Source organism: Heterocephalus glaber, unplaced genomic scaffold (genome assembly GCF_053883595.1).
Source record: "Heterocephalus glaber isolate CG9 unplaced genomic scaffold, H.glaber_assembly_v1.0 deba00001457, whole genome shotgun sequence".
Taxonomy (NCBI): Eukaryota; Metazoa; Chordata; class Mammalia; order Rodentia; family Bathyergidae; genus Heterocephalus; species Heterocephalus glaber.
The window spans coordinates 36,330,056-36,351,376 of record NW_028258305.1 but is presented as its reverse complement, the minus strand read 5'-3'; the positions used below and the strand labels follow the sequence as shown (position 1 = coordinate 36,351,376).

The window sequence follows — 21,321 nt, the reverse complement described above, 5'->3', positions numbered from 1 at the left end:
GTACATACACAACATGCCATTTTGTGTGACTGAATTTGTACAGCGTGTCATGCTTTTCCAACATCATGAATATTCATCAATTCAAAATCCCAAAGCTACAACAGTATTTTTGATAAGCAAGAATATACTACACCAACTCAATCTATTAGAAAAAAAAATTATAATTCTGCCTTTCTTGGAGAAAAAATTTTTGCTTAAGATAAAAATGTCAACAGGCCTATAGATAGAAGTATTGGCAAAGTTACAATACTGCATTTCATTTCCTTAATGCTCAATTTAAAATGAGAAAAATAAATGGTATTTTAGATTAGAGGAAATATTACATGCTTAGTCTTCCTCCACCACTAATTCGAGTATCTCTACACTGAACAACATTGATGAATATGAGAATTCTTCCAACTTCCCAAAGAGTCTAGAGGAAGCTCTGAGCTTGTCAATATTGGCAGAATTAAATTATAACAAAGACAGGGCCGGGGATTTAGCTCAATGGTTCTGGCGCCTGCCTTGCAAGTGCAAGGTCCCAAGTTTGATCCCCAGTACCAAAAAAGCCCAAAAGTATAACAAAGACAGCTACAGTTAGCCAGTCAGGAGAGACATTATCATCACCGCTAAGGTGCCAAGGTTACTGCCAAGTAACATTGCCAAGACTTATTTTCTTCTCCCCTTTTAGTTAAAAACATTTGTAGAAAGATGAAGGGGACAAAACATATACATGTAAATATAAAAAATATTTCATAAAAATACATTCTAATCTTCTGAAATATCCTGATACCTACTGTGTATCCTTCATACTCATAAAAACTTAAACTGTTCCATTACCACCAACAAAGAATTTTTACCTATTATTCGAGTTCCTTCACGTTATACTGCTGAAAAATGTTCTCCCACTGATGGATAGGGAACATTCAAAAAGAGATACGATACCATATAGGAAAAAGAGAAACTTAAAAACATAAATACTACATTTTCTCTAAATTCTCAATAAATGACAACAAATAAGATTTAACTCATCAGGTGTGGCAGTACATGCCTGTAATTCCAGCACTCAGAAGGCTGAGGCAGGAGAATCACTGAGTTGGAGGCCAGCCTGGGTGACATAATGAGTTCAAGGCCAACCTGAACTACACAGTGAGACCCCCTGTGTGCAACAAAAGAAAAAATTAACAGTAAAACCTATGCAGAAACACACAAATAACCATGAATATAAAAGTCATAGAACAAGAACATATTTGAAAATGGCACTGCTCTTGTGCCTATCATTAAACTGGGCAGATGCAGACAATCTCTCTTAGTACTGAAGTTAAGCTATTCCATTTTCTTAAAGACTTTACAACAGCAGATCTTACTTTTCTCTCACCACTTCAAATATTCAGGACCTTCGCTGAGGCCATAATCAGAGTAAAGTAAAATCTTAAGATATAATACAGAGGCAGGCATGGTGGTACACACCTGTAATCCCAGCACTCCTGAGGCAGGAGGATCGCTTTGAGTTTGAGGCCAGCCTGGGCTACATAGTGAAATTAGGGTCAGCCTGAACTACAAAGGAAGACCCTGCCCTCAAAAACACAACAAACAAACAAAAAAGATCTAATACAAATCTAAGCTACAATAAGGATAAGGATACTGAAGAGAGCCAAAAACCTAGAGATTGGGAATGGCACTATGATAACCTGGGAATGGAGAAGATGAATGGGAGTTTTACAGAAGAGTTAATATTGCAGGTCTGATGCTGTAATCTTGAGAAGAAGTTGTCTGTAAACTAGTTCTTGGATAGCATCTGGAAGCATTGCTTTTAGAATATTTATTTGGTGAGGCTGTTTCGCCCACATGAGTACCTTAATTCTGTTATGCCAGCCTGCCAAAATTGTTTATAAACAATGTGACTGTTTCATGGCAAACATACTCCCTTTGAGAATCTGGAGTTACGGTCGCTGTGGCTAGCTACCTAGGTGAAGTGCTACACGACTGCTCCCAATAACACATTTGGCTTCTGCATGTGACCTCAGATTCCCTGGCAGAACTCTGTGTCCCTTTTTTTTTTTTGGTACCAGTGATCGAACTCACTACCTTGCGCTTGTGAGGCAGGCGCACCCACGGTGCCTCTGAGCTAAATCCCCAGCCCTCTGTGTCCTTTCTATGCAACTCACTCTATGGGGGACAGAACACTAGAAAGCTGAAGCTGAATTCCTCCATGTTCTGTCTGATCTCTTTTTCCCTTGCTGGCCCTGCTGTGTATCAGACCATTCTAATAAACCATAGCCATGAGACCACATTTCAGTGACCTGTGAGTCCTTATGGAGAGTTACCAAACGTAAGGGTGGTCATGGAACCTTCAAAACGGTGTTAAAAGCAAAGTGATATAAAGAATCATAACTGTAAAGTTTTAGGGAACCATACAAAGAAGAATTTCTCTCATTTTTTCCTCTCAATCAAATTAACCTTTAACCAAAAGGATATGCATAAAGAGTTTATACAGAATACTCTAAGCCACATATGGTGGCAAGACTTCAAGTCCAGCCTGGGTTACACAGTTCAAGGTCAGCCTTAAGTACAAAATAGGACCCTGTCTCAATAAAACAAAAACAGAATGCTCTGGGGCGGGGGATTTAGTTCAGTAGCACAGCAGCTGCCTCGCAAGTGCAAGGTCCTGAGTTTGATCCCCAGTACTAGAAAAAAAAATAAATTAAACATCAGGTAGAGCAAAAGAACTATGTAGGCACAAGGGGAAAGGAGAATCTTGAGCTAGCTATCAATGAATTAACTAACATTAACATTTAAGTCAATACAAATTTTTACTGTTTGATCAGTAAAGTGAATCTAATAAGATTCTCAAAATTAATCTTACAAATTATTACCTTTCTAAATTTTAATCCAAGTAGGAATATTGCCAAAAAAAGTTTTCAACAGAAGGGCATACTTCAGGTACAAGAGATACTACACATACTATTTTAGAAACTCAACTATCTGAAGCTATTATAAAGCAAACAATTCAATCAAGCTGACAAAGTTTGTTGGCAGAATCATAAAGGAATTCTAGTTTTTTTTTTTTACAAACAAGTCGGTATTTCCAATTCCCTGCTTTCTTAAGCTCATATCTATTTCTGGCTTTTTTTGTTTTTGTTTTTGTTTTTTGTTTTTGGTACCGGGGATTGAACTTGGGACCTTGCACCTACGAGGCAGGTGGTGGAACCACTGAGCTAAATCCCCAGCCCCTATTTCTGGCTTTTATCATCTCTGATAATGGCTATACTATAAGACCTTAATCCTTGCATTCACTTTACTTCATCTTACTATCCAAGAGAGAAACGTTTTTGTTTCTACATTCATATTATTCTATGTAGAATCCTGCTGATTCTAAACTGTCTCTCATGTGTACTCAGATTGCTTTCCAATCCTCCACTCCTATAGTTCAAAGCCCCCATGACTTTGTCACTGAATTATTACTGGCAATCTCTTTTAACTCTAATCCAGCTCTCATACTGCCACCATACCATCTAAGAGTAATTTACCAACAATAGAATAAATACAAGTATCTTAAAATGGCATTCAACAGCTTCCATGATCTAATTACAATCTACTTTCCAACTTTCTAATGCTACTTCTCTTATTCTTTGTTACCTACTCAAATGCCTCCACTCTCAAGCTGCTATCACTTGTGTGAAAAAGTGGTTATGGTATAAAATAACAAAAAGTGGTAGGAGCAATATCCAACTATAAGCATATATATGAAAAAAATTTTAACTACGCAAACCAAACATAACATTCACAGACTTCAAATATTAACCAAGCTTTTCCAATTCCCACAAGCTATACCAGTGTTCTCCTCTTAAAATAAGCCAGTGGTTTTTCCTACTGCTGTACTTCATATTTATACTACTCTCTCCTTATGTCTCATTCTGTGAAAACTGTACTATCTTCAAAAACCATACAGACACCATCTCCCCTTTGAAGCCTTCTTTGTGTTTTCCTACCTCGACTACATTCTTTCCTCTCACATTCCCTTAAATTCTTCAACTGTTAGGTATTACATTCTGAATCATATTATTGTTACATGTTTCACTTTCAACAAAAAGTTATGGGCTGGGGATTTAGCTCAGTGGCACCACACATGCCTCACAAACGCAAGGTCCTGAGTTTGATACCCGGTACCAAAAAAAAAAGTTACAAGTCATGCCAAAAACAAAATACACAGTCTGAAGAGACAAAGAAAACTTCAGAACTAGACCCAAATACATGAAAGATTTTAGAAATGATAGATCAGGAATTTAAAATAACTATTATTAATATCCTAGGTACTCTAATGAGAAAAGCGGACAACATACAAAAACAAGTAATACAAGCAGAAAGATGGAAACTTTAAGGAAGAATCAGAAAAAAAAAACATGGATCAGAAACATTGTAATATAAACAAAGAATGTCTTTGATGAGCTCATCAGTAGAGTGGATATGGTCAAAGAATTAGTGAGTTGAAAAACTATTAACAGGAATTTTCTAAACTAGAAAGAGAGGAAAAATGAGAAAATATGTATCAAAATATCCAAGAACTATGGGGCAATCATAAACCTTCTGGTAGTATCAAAAGGAGAGAAAAGAACATAAATATTTCAAGTAGTAATTGTTGAGAAGTTCTTGTTATGACAGACACAAAATCACAAATCTAGGAAGCTCAGAAAACATCAAGAAAAATAAATACTAAAACCTACACCTGAGCATATTATATGCAAACTGTAGAAGATTAAAGACAAATAAAAGAAGCCACAGGAGCTGCCAGTATGGTGGCACACACCTATAATCCCAGCTATAGGGGTGACAAGGTGGAAGGGCATGAGGCAAGGAGGAACAAGTCTGAGACAAGCTTGGGCAATTTTGCAAGACCCTATCACAAAATAATAGAAAATAAGGGCTGGAGATGCAGATCAGTGCTAGAGCACTTGACTAGCACTTGGTAGGACCCTGGGGTTAATCCCTATTATGTACCACAAAACAAGCAATGCACACACACACACACACACACACACACACACAAAATTCAAAGGAAAAAATGTCTTATCTTTAGAGAATCATGGCTAAGGACTACATCAGACTTTTCTTCAGAAATCATGCAAACAACAAGTGATAAAAAATGTTGAAATAAAAAAATTAACAACATGGAATTCTGTACCCAATAAAATTATCCTTTGAAAGTGAAGGAAAAAGAAGGCCAGGGATTTAGCTCAAAGTCGAGCACAGTGGTACACACTCATAATACTAATTACTCAGGAGGCTAAGGTAGGAGGATTCTAAATTTGAGGCCAGCCTGGGCAACTTAGTGAGGCCCTGTCTCAAAATAAAAAAGGGTCGGGGATATAACTCAGAACTAGTGTTTTCAACACAGGATGATGTAGCTAGCATGTGCAAAGCCCTGGGTCCAAGCTCCAGATTCTCTCTCACACACATACACATACACACACACACATACACACACACACGTGAAGGAGATGTAAAGCCTTTCTGCTTCTAACAAGAACTGAATTTGTCAATTTAGGTATTAAATCTGCCTTGCAGTCCTTCATAGAGCATAAAGGTCAGAAAACTAGATGTACATACAGAAGGCAAGTATGTTAGACAAGTAATAAAGGCAAAATAAGTCTTATTTATTTCATTTAATTTGCCTTTTTTTTTTCTTTTTTTTTTTTTGGTACTGGGGATCGAACTCGGGTCCTTGGCAGGCAGTGGAATCACTGAGCTAAAGCCCCAGCCCACTTTGCCTTAACTGATCTAATAGTGACTTGCTCAGAGTAATAGTAGTGACAATGTATTTAATGATTATAACTTGTAGATAAGTGAAATAAAAGATAGTAAACTTATAAGAGACAGGTAAGAGAATTAGAAAATACTCCTGAAGCAGTATAGGTAGTATTATTTCAAAGTTGTAAATCAGTTGAAAATATATGCTGCAAACTCCAGGGCAATGACTGAAAAAGTTTGAAACATATAGGTAATTAACATGTAAGACAAAAAAAATTGTCGTCAAAAACAATGCACAATTAAAACCAGAGAAGGAATAAAAAGTGGAAGATTAAAAAAAAAAAACAGAAGGGCAATAGAAAAAGGTAACATATAGTAGAATTCAACATAGCAATGATCCTTCAAAAGGTGAATGGATAAGCAAACTATGACATCCATAAAACGAAATACTATTCAATGACAAAGAAATAAGCAATCAAGCCATAAAAAGACATGAGGAAATATTGAAAGCATATTGTAAAGAGAAAGTGGCCAATCTGGAAATGGGCTTGGTATGTAGTTTAGTGGTAACGTACTTGCCTAGCAAGCACTAAGGCCTGGGTTTGATCCCTGAAACTTTGAAGAAAAAAAATGCACAGTGGGAGTCTGAGGCAAGATGATCACAAGTTCAAGCCCAGCCTGGGCAACTTAGTGAAACACTATCTCAAAATAAAGTTAAACAAACAAACAAGGAATGGATATGTAGCTCAGTGAGAAGGCCAGTTCAATCCCCAGTAAAGCTGAAAAATGAGAGGAGAGGAAAGGGAAAGAGCAAATTTGGAAAGGCTACATGAAATGATTCCAGCATTCAAAAAAAGGTAAAAATTTGCTTAGCATGTGTCTTGCCCCAGGCTCAATCTGCTATACCTCCCCTCTCAAAAAAAGGATATACTCAAAAAAGGCAAAATTATAGACATAGTATAAAGATCCATGGACACTAGAGGTGCAGAGATAAGGAGAGGGATAAAGAGGTGAAGTATAGAAAATTTATAGGTCAGTGAAACTATTCTGTATGGTACATTACCACAGATACATGGCAGTCATTTGGCAAAAACAAAACAACTATCCAACACAGAGTTGGATACTCTCATAATTTAGTTACTCTAAACTATGGACTTCAGTTAATAAAAATGTAACAACACCACTCACCAACTGGCTCACCCATTGCAACATAGCACCATAGTAATACAAGACACTAATAGGAAAAACCATTTATTAAAGACTAGTATTTAAAGGGCTGGTGATAGAGCTCAGTTGCAGAGCTTTTTGTCTGGCATGCACATGGCACTGGATTCAGTCCCCTAGTACTGAAAAAAAAAACCAAACAAAGGTAATATTTAATACCATACTAAAGCATCTCAATGCAGCTATGAACTGGGGGAACAATATGTATAAACATAAAAGAAGACTTAAGATTCATTATCTGAATAATTATGTAACAACATTTCTTTGATAACTAAGCACTTCACACTGTGCTATCTATCCAGGCTCTCCTCATCCCTTTTAAGTTTTTATTTTGAGACAGGGTCTTGAGAAAGTGCCCAGGCTGGGTTCAAGCTTTTGATACTCCTAACTCAGTCTCCCAAACTGTTGCAATTATAGGTGTGCACCAAGATGCTAGCTCCATGATTTGTTGTTTGTTTCCCCTTTCAATACTGGGAATCAAACCTAGGGGCACTGAACTGTATCCTCAGCACTTTTTAAATTGGGGGAGCTTATTTGTTTTTGTTTTTTTGTTTTCAGGCTCATCTTAAGGTCACTATGTATTCCAGGCTGATCTTGAACTTGTGGCAATCGGCCTGCCTCGGCCTTCCAAGTGCTAGGATTACAGGCGTGTGTGCTACCACTCCTGGCTTAATTTTTAATTTTGAGACAAGGTCTCACCTCAAACTTGCCATCCTCTTATCTCAGCCTCCCAAGTAACTGGGATTACAGGCCTGGGCAACTATCTGGCTTTCCATGACACATTTTTAAAACTGAATACAACCAATGCAAGCAAGGAATAGAACAAAACTAAACACTGTATACTGTACTATGCTCTCAAGTTGCCCATGTTCCAAAATACTGGCAGTAACAAAATTATATTAACATTTTACAGTGCATATGAACAGTTTTAAAGTGCCATATTTTTCAACAAAATATTTTCGAAGTTACTAAAAGCATCCTATTACTTCTGCACACTTTTCTGGTAAAAAAGTGGTGAAACAGGCAAAATAACTGTTGTATGAAAAGAGTAAATTTCACTGTGCACACTTGTAAAACTTAAAACTGCAACATGCCCAATGATCTAAAAGTATACCTTGATTTAGTATAATTGTTTTATGTGTTTTATGTTTTTTGGTCTGTTACTCTGGCTGTTAATTTGTGTTTATGATAAATTAACTAATAAAGACTTAAAAATAAATCTGATGCTGGCAAAAAAGAAAAAAGATGTGCTATGTATATATACCAATTCTCTACAATGAATCTAATTATTATGTATTGCAAACATGTACTCAAAAAATTTTTTTTAATTTTAAAACATATAAACACGGTGTACCCAGAAAAAAACTTTTAAGCTGTAAAATACTGAATTAGAATAACAGAAAAGGGGGAAAAGATAAATGATCAAAATAAACTGCGCAGAAAAGCTGTCATCTGATGCTGTTAATTTTAAGTGTTAAACTTTTTCAAGATATACTTTCTACGTATTCTAACTTAACCTTCCTCAAATGCAATTATATGTAATAATAAAAATTATAAATTTCAATATGAAAGATAATATAGCATATGGAAGCCAGGTATGGTGTCACATACCTGTAATCCAAACACTCGGTTGAGGCAGGAGGACTGCCATGAGTTTAAGACCAGCCTGAATTACATGGCAAGACCCTGACTCAAAACAAAACAAAATCAAAAAAATACAAGGCCAGGGATTTAGCTCAGTGGTTCCACCGCCTGTCTCGAAAGCGCGAGGTCCCCAGTTCGATCCCCCCCCCCCCGCCAAAAAAAAGACAGTGTATGGAAAAAAACGAACAGAAAATATGTAAGACATGACCTCACAATGTTTTAATTCAAATAAACATGTATAAATGCTACATGTATATACAAATTTATACATGAATAAACATGTTAATGTATTTTAACAATTTTCAGTGACAGTACTGGTTTAGTGCAAACAGTAAGACATTCACTATTCACTTTGTACTTCTTGATTATATTCACATTTTCAATGTGCACATATTTTTTAAATGTCAAATGAGGTAACTGAGAAACAGGATGAGTCATTTTATGTTTCTTCTTTTATACTATGTTTTAGAAAGCTCTAATAAATATAATTTTTAAAAAATCTACTTAAAATAGCAGAATTATACATAACAGCTTACATACTTACTTTATAAAAATCATAAATACTACAGTAAAAAGCCACAGGAATGTTTTGAAGTTACACGTTAAAAACTGAATTTCTTTTTTGGGGGGGGCTACTGGGGATCGAACTTGGGACCTTGTGCTTGTGAGGCAGGTGGCGGAACCACTGAGCTAAATCCCCAGCCTTTGTTAAAAACTGATTTTAAAAAGTAGTATATAAATATATACTAGTAACACTTATGTACAGCCAGTAAAATGAATAAAAATTATACATAAATATTTCATGATATGAAAAGCAGTGTTTAAAAAAGCTGACCCTAAATTAGGGGAAAAAGTATTAAAAATGGGAAGATAGTCACTACTGCATTCAACAATGAATGACTAAAGTGCTTCTGCCCAAGAAGCATTCTGGGCACAGAGAATTAAGTATAGACTAGCTGCTGCAGGCAGAGAACAAACTAGGGAGCTACCATGGAAAGGAGACAGACTTATACAGCATTCAATGAGCTATTTAACTTCAGCATCTGCAAATACAATCAACCAAAATTCTTACCTCAAAGCACTCAAACATCATTCCTCTCATCAAAGGTAAGAGTTCATTTCTCCCTGACCTGGAATTTGGTCTTGCTGATTGCTTTGACCAGTAGAATATGTCATAAGTGATACTATGCCAGTTCTGGACATAGATATTAAAGAGCTGGAAATTTCTTCTTTTGTCCAATTGCTACCCTCAACTGCTATGTAAGGCAGTCCAAGGCTATCCTGTTGAAGAGAGGCCATGTGGAGAGACAGGCCCTGAAGGGTGAGTGACAAGCAGAGAGAGAGGAGAATCAAGATGAAAACTGAAGTGCTTCAAAAGACAACGAGCACCATAATCCCAGACAGGAAGTGAGGGCAGCATCACCCTACCTCAACTGATGGCATATAAAATAAGGACAGGTGGCCACTACTAACCCACAAAATCATGAAGAAAAAAAAAAGTACATTGAAGAGACTTGTTATGCTATAACAGATAGATTAAAAACCTGTATCTGTATGCCAAGTATGGTGGTGCACACCTGTAATCCAAGTACTCTGTAGGCTGAGGTAGGAGGATCGGTGCGAGTTTGAGGCCAGCCTGGGCTATATGTAGTGAGTCCAAGGCCAGCCTAAACTACACAGCAAGACCCTCTCTCAAAAATCAAAAACAACAACAACAAAAGACCCTACTACCTGGAAATGGGGTGCTTCTGTAAGAGAAACTTAAAACATGTCAACACTGGCTTTTGGGACTCAGGAAAGTGAAGTCTGAAAGGGCACGAAGGAGACTATGGAAACTACAGTGCTGGAGGAGGCGGGAGGGAGGGGGACCACATTATATTATGGCAGAAAAATGAGCAAAACTGTCACATGAAATAACTTAGAAGATTAAATATATACCTAATGAACCTGTGGCTCTTGCCAACATTTCCAAGCATAATACTTGAAGTATCAGTAGCTTCTTCACAACTAAGTATGAAAAGGTACAAAGTGAAAAACATAAGCTAAAGAAAAAGCTGTCTAACTTGCAAGCGAAGAGTAAAGGAAATACTTCTAACCAAGAACATTTATTAAAAAATAAATGTTTATTTGCCACCTGCCTCATAAGCACAAGGTCCTGAGTTTGATCCCCGGTACCAAAAGATAAAATAAAATAAAATAAATGTTTATTATCACTAGCCTCTCCAGACAGCAAAAGACTATTAAAGAGGACAGCATGAGGACAAAGGTCGAAGCCAGAACACTGCCAGTAAAACAGACTCATAATTATCAAATAAAGAATGGATCTTTAATCTTTGTTAAGACCTCAGAAAGATTTAATGCAGTACTTATGCAGCCCTCGTAGGTAGGCAAAAGGTTTTCTAAAGAAACTTACAGAGCCCTAACTTGGGGTCCAAAGTAAGAGTAGTGTTTCAGAAAGACATGAATTGTCCAACAGAGATAAAACTGTCAAAACATTTACAAAGACAGCTGCCAACATTTCCTCCTATTCCTGTACACACGTACTACTTCTACCCTCCAGAGGAGTAATCTATTTCTCCCTCCCTAAAATCATGGCTGACACAGCAATTTTACTTGCTTTTAAAAACAGAATTTGGCTAGGCATGGTGGCACACACCTGTAATCCCAGCACTCGGAAGGCTGGGAGGATTGCCATGAGCTCAAGAACAGCCTGAGCTACATAGTGAGTTCAAGATCAGCCTGAACTACATGGCAAGACCTTGTCTTAAAAAATGAAACAGAAGGGCCGGGGATTTAGCTCAGTGGCACCACGCCTGCCTGGCAAGGGCAAGTTTCTGGGTTTGATCCCCCCAGTACAAAAAAGAACAAAAACAAAAATAAAAGAAACAAAAACAACAAAAATGAAAGAATTTGGTGGAAATGGTGCTATACAGTTTCAGATCTATACAAGGCCTAGAAACTTCTGCTTTTGCTCTTACTTCTTGTTTTGCTCTCACCAGGTAAAGGCTACCTTCCTAGAGGTGCCCAGGAAGAAAGACAAGATCATTGATAAACAAGTATGTCACCTGGACAGGAAACAGGGAGTTATCAACTAAATGCCAGTCCTAAGGCTTTAGGCAGACAAGTGAGGTCATTTTGGACCCTTCACCCCATCTGAACCATGTTTCTCAAAATCTTGGAGACCTGAGCATGGTACTCACTGCCCCAATTCCTGACCCAAAAATTGTAAACAATAAAACAGTTGTGATTTTAAGACACTAAATTTTGGAGTAATTTGTAATATATAACTGATACAGGTGGTAAATACAACAAATATTTACTAGGTGTTATCTAAGAGTAGTAGTATTAAAGATCCCAATGTACTATAGGAGCAGTTTAACACTATTTAAAAGTAGAGGACCAAGTGTGGTGGCACACAACTGCAATCCCAGTTATTTGGAAAGCTAAAGGCAAGAGGATCACAAGTTAGAGGTCATCCTAAGCAACTTAGTGAGACCTATCTCAAATTTTTAAAAAGGAAAGGAAAGGGGCACAAGAAATAGCTTAACGGTAGAACACTTGTCTAGCATACACAAGGCCCTGGGTTTAACTGCCAGTAATGCACAAAAAATAAAAGTGGGAGAATTATGAAGATGACTTATGTTTGGGTGTTCCAAGTTTTTATTTTCCTAATAGTTCACATATTTTACTTTTGAAGTAACAATAAAAATGTTATTTTGTTAGAATCTTCTTAGTATATTGTTGTCAGTTTATTGGCTCTATTGTACTACAATTTATTAAGTCTAAATTTTATTTTTTTATGATAAAATAGGCAAACATTTCAGCAAATAAAAATTTTCTATAACCTTTAGTGGATGAAGAGAATGAGAAGTTCAGGCCAGGCATGATGGCGCACACCAGTAATCCCAGCACTCAGGAGGCTGAGGCAGGTGGCTCACCGGCAATTCAAGGCCAGCCTGGGCTACAGTGTGTTCAAGGCCAGTCTGAACTACATAGCAAGATTCTGTCTCAAAACAAACAAACAAACAAAAAAGAATGCAGTTTTTATGATACCACAAGAAATACATATGGATTCACAATTTGTGCAGAAACAGAATTATTAAAAGATAACCTAAAATTGTATTTTAATATTACACTGATTGTTGGAAATTTCTTAAAATTTATGTAACTCCTCATGGTCATTTTGAACAAATGTTAATAACAAAAAGCTAAGAAAAATAAATAATACTTTGAATGTAAACATCCAAAAAGACTAGAACAATGGACTATACTGACAAGAAAATAATTAAACAGAAATAAGAAGTCATACACGTTTAGGGTTAAAAAGATATCCACCACACAAAATTCCAAGAGGAGAAAATAGTCCATCTTAATACTAAAAAAGACCCTAATTTTTAGCTGATCATAAATATACGAGCCAATAGTAAGTAAGCCATATCTGCATAAAAAATGTCAATGTGATTTTAGAGTTCATTAATATATGAGAACCTGCGATGCCCACATTAAGAGAATATAAAGAAGAGATCCACTGAAGGGATAATCTCACCATATTCAGAACGCATCAAACTATATGAAATACTAAGTACATATTAAGGAAATGACAAAAAAAACCTTAAAGAAATGTGACTTGGAGAATACTTTCTAGTTCAAATGCTATACTAAAATAAGAAAATACTTTAAAAAATCTTTTTCATTTTACCAAAATAAATGATTATATGCTGGGCAAAGTGCTAGGCCCTAGGGTATATAATGGAAAGCAAAGCAGACACTGTCCCCATCCCTACTCTCGTCTAAGTCTATTGAACACCCTCCCATAGGGAGATCTTTACTAGTTAGTTACAAAATGAGCCGTCAAGTATCTGTCAAGCACAATAAGAGATCTATGTATGTTGTATAAGGTTGAAATAAACAGCCTCCAAAATTATTTCCAAGTATTAAATTTTATGATTAATTGTAGCACTGCAACACAAAAGAATGTAGCAATTACTCTGTGATACAGAAATGTCTAAAGAATAAAATGCTAAGCAAACCAAGATACACACAAACACAAGCACACACACATAGGGTTTTTTCATATTTCCACCTAAAAAAATTAATTCCTCTGTTCAATCTTTATAGGCTAAGTATTTAAAATCAACTTGAATATATATTTAAGCAATTAAAATTTTTAATTTTAAAATTAAAATTCTCAAATTTTAATTTCATTTCAAAATAAAACAATTTTAATCTCCTTACCCTAATCATCATCTTACCCTACGTAAAATAATTCCACAGAAATCAATATCTATGACTTCTCTGAGATTTCTTACATCAAATCAACATACCTTTCCATGGCTTTAGCTGTATAAGGCAAATGCATTTCAATACTGTGTTCATCTTCATCTGTCTGCAGAGACATACGTTCAAACATTCCTGTCTTCCATAGCTCTCCATAAACTAGAGAGTTTTCAAAACATATTAAAACAAATATATCAATGTATGTCTTTTTCCTGTGAGATGCCATCCAGTAACACAAAATTACAATGCTCTGGCGAGAGATATAAGCAATATTACTCCTCTTTTTTTTTTTTTTGGTACCGGGGATCGAACTCGGGTCCTTCGCTTGCGAGGCAGGCAGCGGAACCACTGAGCTAAATCCCCGACCCAACTCTTCTCATTTTTAATGAAGGAGGGAGGCTAATTTTTATTTATCAGGTAAAACAATAAATACATGTAAAGACTTATTCACCATTTATATATGTTACATAATTATAAAAGGATAATTTATAATTTTAATCAGTTCCTTTCATGATTTTATAGTCACATCCAGATCTAGGTGGGTTTTTTTTGTTTTTTTTTGGTACCAGGGATCGAACTCAGGTCCTTGCACTTACGAGGCAGGTGCCAGAACCACTGAGCTAAATCCCCGGCCCAAAGGATGTACCATCATCATTGTTTTTTTTTTTTCTTTTGGTACCGGGGATTGAACTTGGGTCCTTGCGCTTGTGCAGCAGGCGGCGAAACCACTGGGCTAAATCCCCAGCCCCTAGGTTTTTCTTTTACTTTAATCAGTACACACTAGCAAGAGCACAGCTAATTAGAATGCCTACCAAAATATGGAAAAGCCACTGGCCAATTTACAAAGGAGGTTAATAGTAGTCTTTGGTTTTGCTTTGTTTTTTAATAATATTTGTGATATTATTCCAGACTTCAGGTTTCTACCATATGAAAAACAGAAAAGTCCTACTTAGAATGACATTTTCCTTGAAATTAACCTTGTGGCATGGATCAAACATAAATGCAGTTGGGCGCAGCAGCACACACCTGTAATCCTAGTACTTGGGAGACTGAGGCAAGAGGATCACTAGTAGTTCAAGGTTAGCCTGGGTTACAGAGAAAAGTTCAAGGCCAACCTGGACTACATAGTGAGATCCTGTCTCAAAAAATAAAAAGAAATTTTTAAAAAATGTTTAACTTTTAACAGATCATAAATTCCCCTCGGTACCATGTCAATTCAAAATGACCTAGTAGTTCAGATCTTTCTGATAAACTTTTTTAAATGAGTATTGTAGAGCAAGAAAAGATGAAATTTGGCACATAAAAAACATAAGATTATTTTAATTAAATAGGCTTATCAAAGAAAGAAAGAAATGGTGATATAACCTCTTTTTAATAAAATTATCCTTGGTTAAAAATATCCATTTCTTCACTTTCAGGCTATCCAAAACTACAATTTTCTGAATGGTCCAACAAGCTTTTAAAAGGAGAGTATATTCCCTAAAACCATCTCAAGGTGTAAAGTTAGTAAAACTCCAACTTCATTAATAAAATACATTCTAACAACAAATTGTTAATACGCTATGATACTCAAATATTCAAATTATGGAAATTGAGTCTTAAAATAAAAAAAGAGAGCCAGGGATGTAGCTCAGAGGCACCACGCCTGCCTGGCAAGCACAAGGTCCTGAGTTCTATCCCTGGTACCCACCCCTCCAAAAAAAAGCTAGTGATTTTTTTGTAATTGAATCTTTCATTCTATAGAAGATACTGCTGCAGAATTAATTCAAACAATAATAGCATCTCTAACATACTTAACACATAATAAAATGAACTGAAGGATACATCACCAAGTTCAGGAAAGTAGTTAGTTTGGTGAGGTAAACTGAGTTCAAGATGAGGGAAAGCTCTGGGTAAACTGTGGATGATAAGTACATCAGTATTTGACAGACCATTCTCTATACCAGTGATGACAAACCTTTTAGAGCTTTCAATGACACAAACAACCCGATGCAGCACGTGTGCCATAGGTTCACCACCACTGCTCTATACTGTTCTGTATTTTTAAGTTTATTCCCTCTCTACCCCCAACAATACTTTAATAAGATCAAAAGGTTTTACAACTATTGTGTAAGAAAAACAAAACAAAAATTGGACTTCTACAACCCTATGATGAAAAAAAAATGAAAATAATAGCCATACACAAAACATAAGCAGGGCATGGTGATCCATGTCTGTAATCCCAGCACTCTGGGAGGCTGAGGCAGGAGGATTACAAATTCAAGCCCAGCCTGGGCAACTTAGCAACTTAGACCTGACTCAAAATAAAAAAGAGCTGTAGGGGTAGCTCAGTTCAAAGCTCCAGGTTTAACTCAAGAAAGAGAAGGGCAAAAATAAATAAATAAATAAAGGTAAGAAAGAAAAATGAAGGAAGGAGTAGAGGGGAGAAAAGGAAAAGGAAGGGAAGGGAGGGGAAAGGAGGGGAGGGAGAGGCAACAGAGAGAGACTTCTATAGCACCTAGTCTATAGCACGACTACAGGCTCATTTTTTTTCCATAAAAGTCATACAGAGGAAATAAAGGTATTATCATCATTAGCCATTTACAGTGAGAAAAGTGATATACACAGAAGTAAATTAACATAGCCAGGATCTTTCATCAAACTGGTGTGGATATTCATTTCTCCTCTTAAGGTACCATTAGTACACACAAATTTAACCACTACAGTCTGGAGACAAGTGGAAATGACAGATTTTTATAGCTAGCAGGAAAACACTAGTTATCTTTTAGGGATATGGAAGATTCTTTTCATTGTTTTCATTTAATGCAGATTAGTTACAACAAAATTTATTTTAAAAATTGAGATATAACTTAAGACACTTTTATTTGTCTTAAATTAAATTATAATTCCTACTGAAAGAACATAGCAATGTGCAAGCTGTAAGGTTGCAGCATACTTACTCTTCTGATCAATACGCAGGTCATACAGAGGTGTCCTGTATATATCCACACTGGAGAGTGCACATCGAGAGAGGGGCACGTGATGCGAAGGACCAAGGATAAAAATTCTCCGGCTAGGAGACATACAACAACAAAAAAAACAGAGAACGATTGCACTTCTATGTAACCCTTATTAAATAAAAGGGAAAAAATAAGTAATTTTAAAAATGTTTTCTTTCTTGACTGCTTTCATTACCTACTGTTAACATAAGGGCTGAACTGTGTTCTCCCAAAATTCATGTGTTACAGTCCCAACTCCCAATTCTTGACTACATAACCTGACATATAGACAAGGTCTTTAAAAGCTTAAGTTTCAATGAGGTCACCAAGATAGGGTCCTAATCAATATGACTGATGTTCTTATGTAAAACACCAGGGGTGCTCCAGAACAGCTTGACAATCATCTGAAAAGGCAGCAAGAGGCAACCATCTACAAGCCAAAGGAAAGCCTCAGAGAAACCAACCCCACCAGCACCTTAATACTGAACTCAGCTTCTAAACACTGAGAAAATAAATTTCTGTCCTTTGAGTCACCCAGCCCATGGTATTTTGTTATGGCAGCCCTAACAAACTACTATTCTAATGATTTACTCCTCAGTTATTTTAAGTTCAATTCCTTATTCATGTCTTTGTTAGAAGGCTTTTGGGGCTGGGGATTTAGCTCAGTGGTTCCACCGTCTGCCTTGAAAGTTCAATCCCCAGTACCAAAAAAAAAAGGCTTTTTAAAGAATCATGCTCAATACTTTGAAACATCAGCTACTGATTTTTACAGTAAACCAATCTATTGTGCATAAAATCATTTCTGTATTCATAATAGCTAAGACAGATTTTCAATAGCTGTTTCAGTAACTGAATTTTGAACATTTCAGCTATTAAAAGTCTCAAAATCCTAATACCTCCTAAGGTCCACCACAATTTTAATACTAGAATAGTGGTATAAAATTCTAAAAATCCATACAAATACTATTTTTAAATATCCTGATAAAATTATTTCCACATTTCTCCCATGACAGAGAAAGAAAGCAGCATGTTGATAAGAATTCTGCTAATAAGCTTGTTCTATTCTCACTCGAGCAGATGTCATTCTCAGAAACAAAGACACTTGATTATGTGTGATTTGCCCTGTAGTCTATCTTAAGAACTGGGCTACACTGTAGCTTAAATCTTTCTAATTCCTTTATCCTGACATTAAGAGGAAAATTAACTTCCTTTCATTTTATCTGAAACATGCAAACCAGGCTTATAATCTAAATTCCAAAGCTATCCATTTTCTTTGCTCTCTAAGATTCATACAACCCAATCTTCCCCCACTACACACAAACAAAAAAACTTAGACTCAAAAAGTATAACTGTAAGAAGAGAATGTATGATAGGCTATGTATCTAAAAATTAAGTACTACTCATTGCTCAATTAATGAATAAAGATTAAGAAATAAGCCAGTCTTTGACATCAAAAATTTGCAAGCCAAGGAATGTATGCTCTAGCAATGTATTTATTTTGTTTTTTGTTTTGGGCTTTTTTGGGTTTTTTTGCTACCGGGATCAAATTGTATTTATTTTGATAAAATTCTATTACTATGGGGCTGGGGATTTAGCTCAGTGGTTTTGCTGCCTGCTGCGCAAGCGCAAGGACCCGAGTTCGATCCCCAGTACCCAAAAAAAAAATTCTATTACTATGACAAGAAAATTAATATACTGTTTGTTACATGTTAATCCTATGCTGCGGAGGAAAAGAGAAGATTAAAAAGTGTGGATCAGTGATTCACAGTTTAGAGTTGTAAAATCTCAAGAGATCACACATAACAAACAATGTTAGATTTCATTCTCAGGTCTTTTTTGGTCTGGTTTCTTCTACTCCTTTCCTTCCCATGTCATTAGCACTGTAATCATCACTTCTTGTCACCACCTCTATCACCAATTGAAAAACCATTTCAGAAAAAAGAACAAATCTATAGATTCTTAAATGAACAGAACCAAGAGACACTATTCTGTTCTCATCTTAACAGCATATATATATATATATATATATATGAAATTGACAAAATCTAGCCAGGAGTGTGGCCCACAAGGGTAACCCCAGCACTCAGGAGGCAAAAGGATTGCAATGTTGAGGTCAGCCTGGGCTACGTGGTAAGTTAAAACCAGGCTGAACTGCATAGGGAGACCCTGTCTCAGAAAGCCCCCCATCAAGAAATTAAAGTCTAATACATACATAATGGTAACTGAGAAATGTTTAGGACTCTTGACTAAATGCCAAGCAAGATATGAACTAAGAACTAAGTAAGTAGGGCAGAATACAGTGGCATAAGTCTGGAGGCCCTACTACTCAGGAGGCTAAGGTAGGGATGATAGCTTCAGCCCAGCCCAGGGCAGTATTTTTCTGATACAAAAATGAACTTCTATGCATAGACAAAAGGGCCTAATATTTAAAACCAGAACACTACCCAAAAAATCTAAGAAATATAGTAGATTAAATATGAAATGATATTTTTAAATGTCAATCTAGACTCCCATGGCACAGATAAATTTCTTAAGTAATAAGGATATAACAGTGGTTGAAAGATGAGTACTGCTCCCAAATTAAACAATGGTGGTCTGCTGGAAGCCTAAATAATTCCTCTGATACCTGATTACTTTCCTGGCTTCTATTTTTGTAAAACCCAAGCTACAATGATGGGAAGGGTCCCTACCAATCTGCTTTCCCAAGAGATTCTTTCCAATTTAGTGGAAACTGACCCATGGCCAACATAGTGAGGTTACACATTGCATTTAAAGAGATAATGAGAAAAAAACAAGTTTAAGTCCCATCTATATAAAATCTTTAAAAGTGATGTACCCAGCCAGGCACTATATGGTATGCCTGTAATCCCAGTTCCTTGGAGGCTGAGGCAGCATTGCCAGAGTGAATCCACCCTGGCAACCTAGCTACATGCTGTCTCAAAATTTAAAAAGTGAAATTAAAAAGGGCTGGGATATAGCTCAGTAGCAGAGTGCCCCTAGGCTCAATCCCCAGTACTGTTAAAAAATAAAGTTAAATTAAATTTAAAAAGTGATACCTGAATACCCAAAAACAAAACAAAAACAGCCAGAGACCTCTAAAAAGGAAAAGGGAGGGAATGTTAAGCCATTGATAATCTCAAAATACATCCCTTTTAGATAAATGCTAACAAAATAAAAATTCGGGATACATTAAAGTTCATATATTTTGTATTTTTACTAGATTGCTAGATCCATAAACGCCAAGGCCACAGGAATATGAGCAATATGTGCAATAGATACAATGTCATTTTCCCTCTCTCTAACTACAATGTGCTTTATCTTTAAAGGAACACTTTTCACTATTAGCATGACTGTTGCTATATACATAAGTAAAAGAAACCTTTACATGAAATAATAGGAGAGGGATTATAAGCATTGTCCTAGAAATAAATGTAGTTTACATATAATAGCTTGAGAATTCACATTTGTCACCAGTAGAATCTAATATACCTAATATATAACTGCTGAATATCATATACTTAAAAACGTTTCTTCAGAGGGATGGAGGGGTTCAAGAGAGGGCAGGAGAATGGGGAAAAAATAAGAACCAAGAGAGATTATGTAAAGGTGCAAATTTCCAATGATGAATGGCATTATATTGTATACCTAAAATGTACCAATAAAATTAAATTTACAAAAACAACAAAAACTTTCTTCAACTACTTATTCAACTATTCGAACATATATGTTCCAATAAACACGTATGTTCCAGTAAAATGTCATATGGATCCAAGAAAAGATTCTTCCTTTGCTTTCTTTTTCTGTCCTGCAAAGCTCTTTGAAAACTATGAATTAAAAAAAAAAAAAAGAAAACTATGAATTAAAGTCAAGTTTCTAAATAAGTACTGAATTCTAAATAAATATAAATCCTGAATTTTTGGTTTTTCATAAGATTTTTAGTAGTGGTCAGGAAAAGATTTTACAATCATCAATATAGAAAAGAACTTAATTAAATGTTCCATTTTTAAATTCCCTAAACAGTCAAGTGAACTTTTTGGACATAAATCACCTCATTTCACCTTCCTTTTTTTATTAAAGCCTTTCGTGGTATTTCACGGTCATGGGATAAAATCTAAAATGCATAAAATAGGTTTTAAAGTCTCACATGAATTGGTACCTTCTTTGTGTTACTCTTCCCTCCACCCCCTATTATTAGCCTCTATATTTATACTGGTTTTCTACAGTTCCTTGATGATATTAACAATCTACTTTGCACATGGTACGGTTCCCTGTACTTAGCTAGCCTGGCTTAAAAAATCAGTTTCTCAGAGATGCCTTCTCCAATGTTCCTCATAATTTAAATCAAATCACCCTCTTAAGGTCTACCATAGCAGTTGTCAAAGTATAAACTGTAACTCCTGGTATTCCTTAAGATTCATTTAAAGCCGTACACAAAATTAAAACTACTTTCAGAATAATGCAAATAAGTTAC

At 35.9% G+C, this 21,321-nt stretch overlaps 1 protein-coding gene across 5 annotated transcripts in view; it reads right to left on the bottom strand.

Moving 5' to 3' along the window:
- Memo1 (mediator of cell motility 1) overlaps nucleotides 1-21,321 on the bottom strand; it is a 128,565-nt gene that overhangs the window by 41,585 nt on the left and 65,659 nt on the right. For all 5 annotated transcript variants that reach the window (XR_015453203.1, XM_021253698.2, XM_087216495.1 and 2 more), the window contains 2 exons: nucleotides 16,812-16,924; nucleotides 13,920-14,031 (listed from right to left, as the gene is read on the bottom strand). Coding sequence is in view for 4 of the 5 variants with exons in the window: in XM_021253698.2 (XP_021109357.2) it covers nucleotides 13,920-14,031; nucleotides 16,812-16,924 (225 nt within the window). In the remaining variant the exon portion in view is untranslated. The remainder of the gene's footprint in view (nucleotides 1-13,919; nucleotides 14,032-16,811; nucleotides 16,925-21,321) is intronic.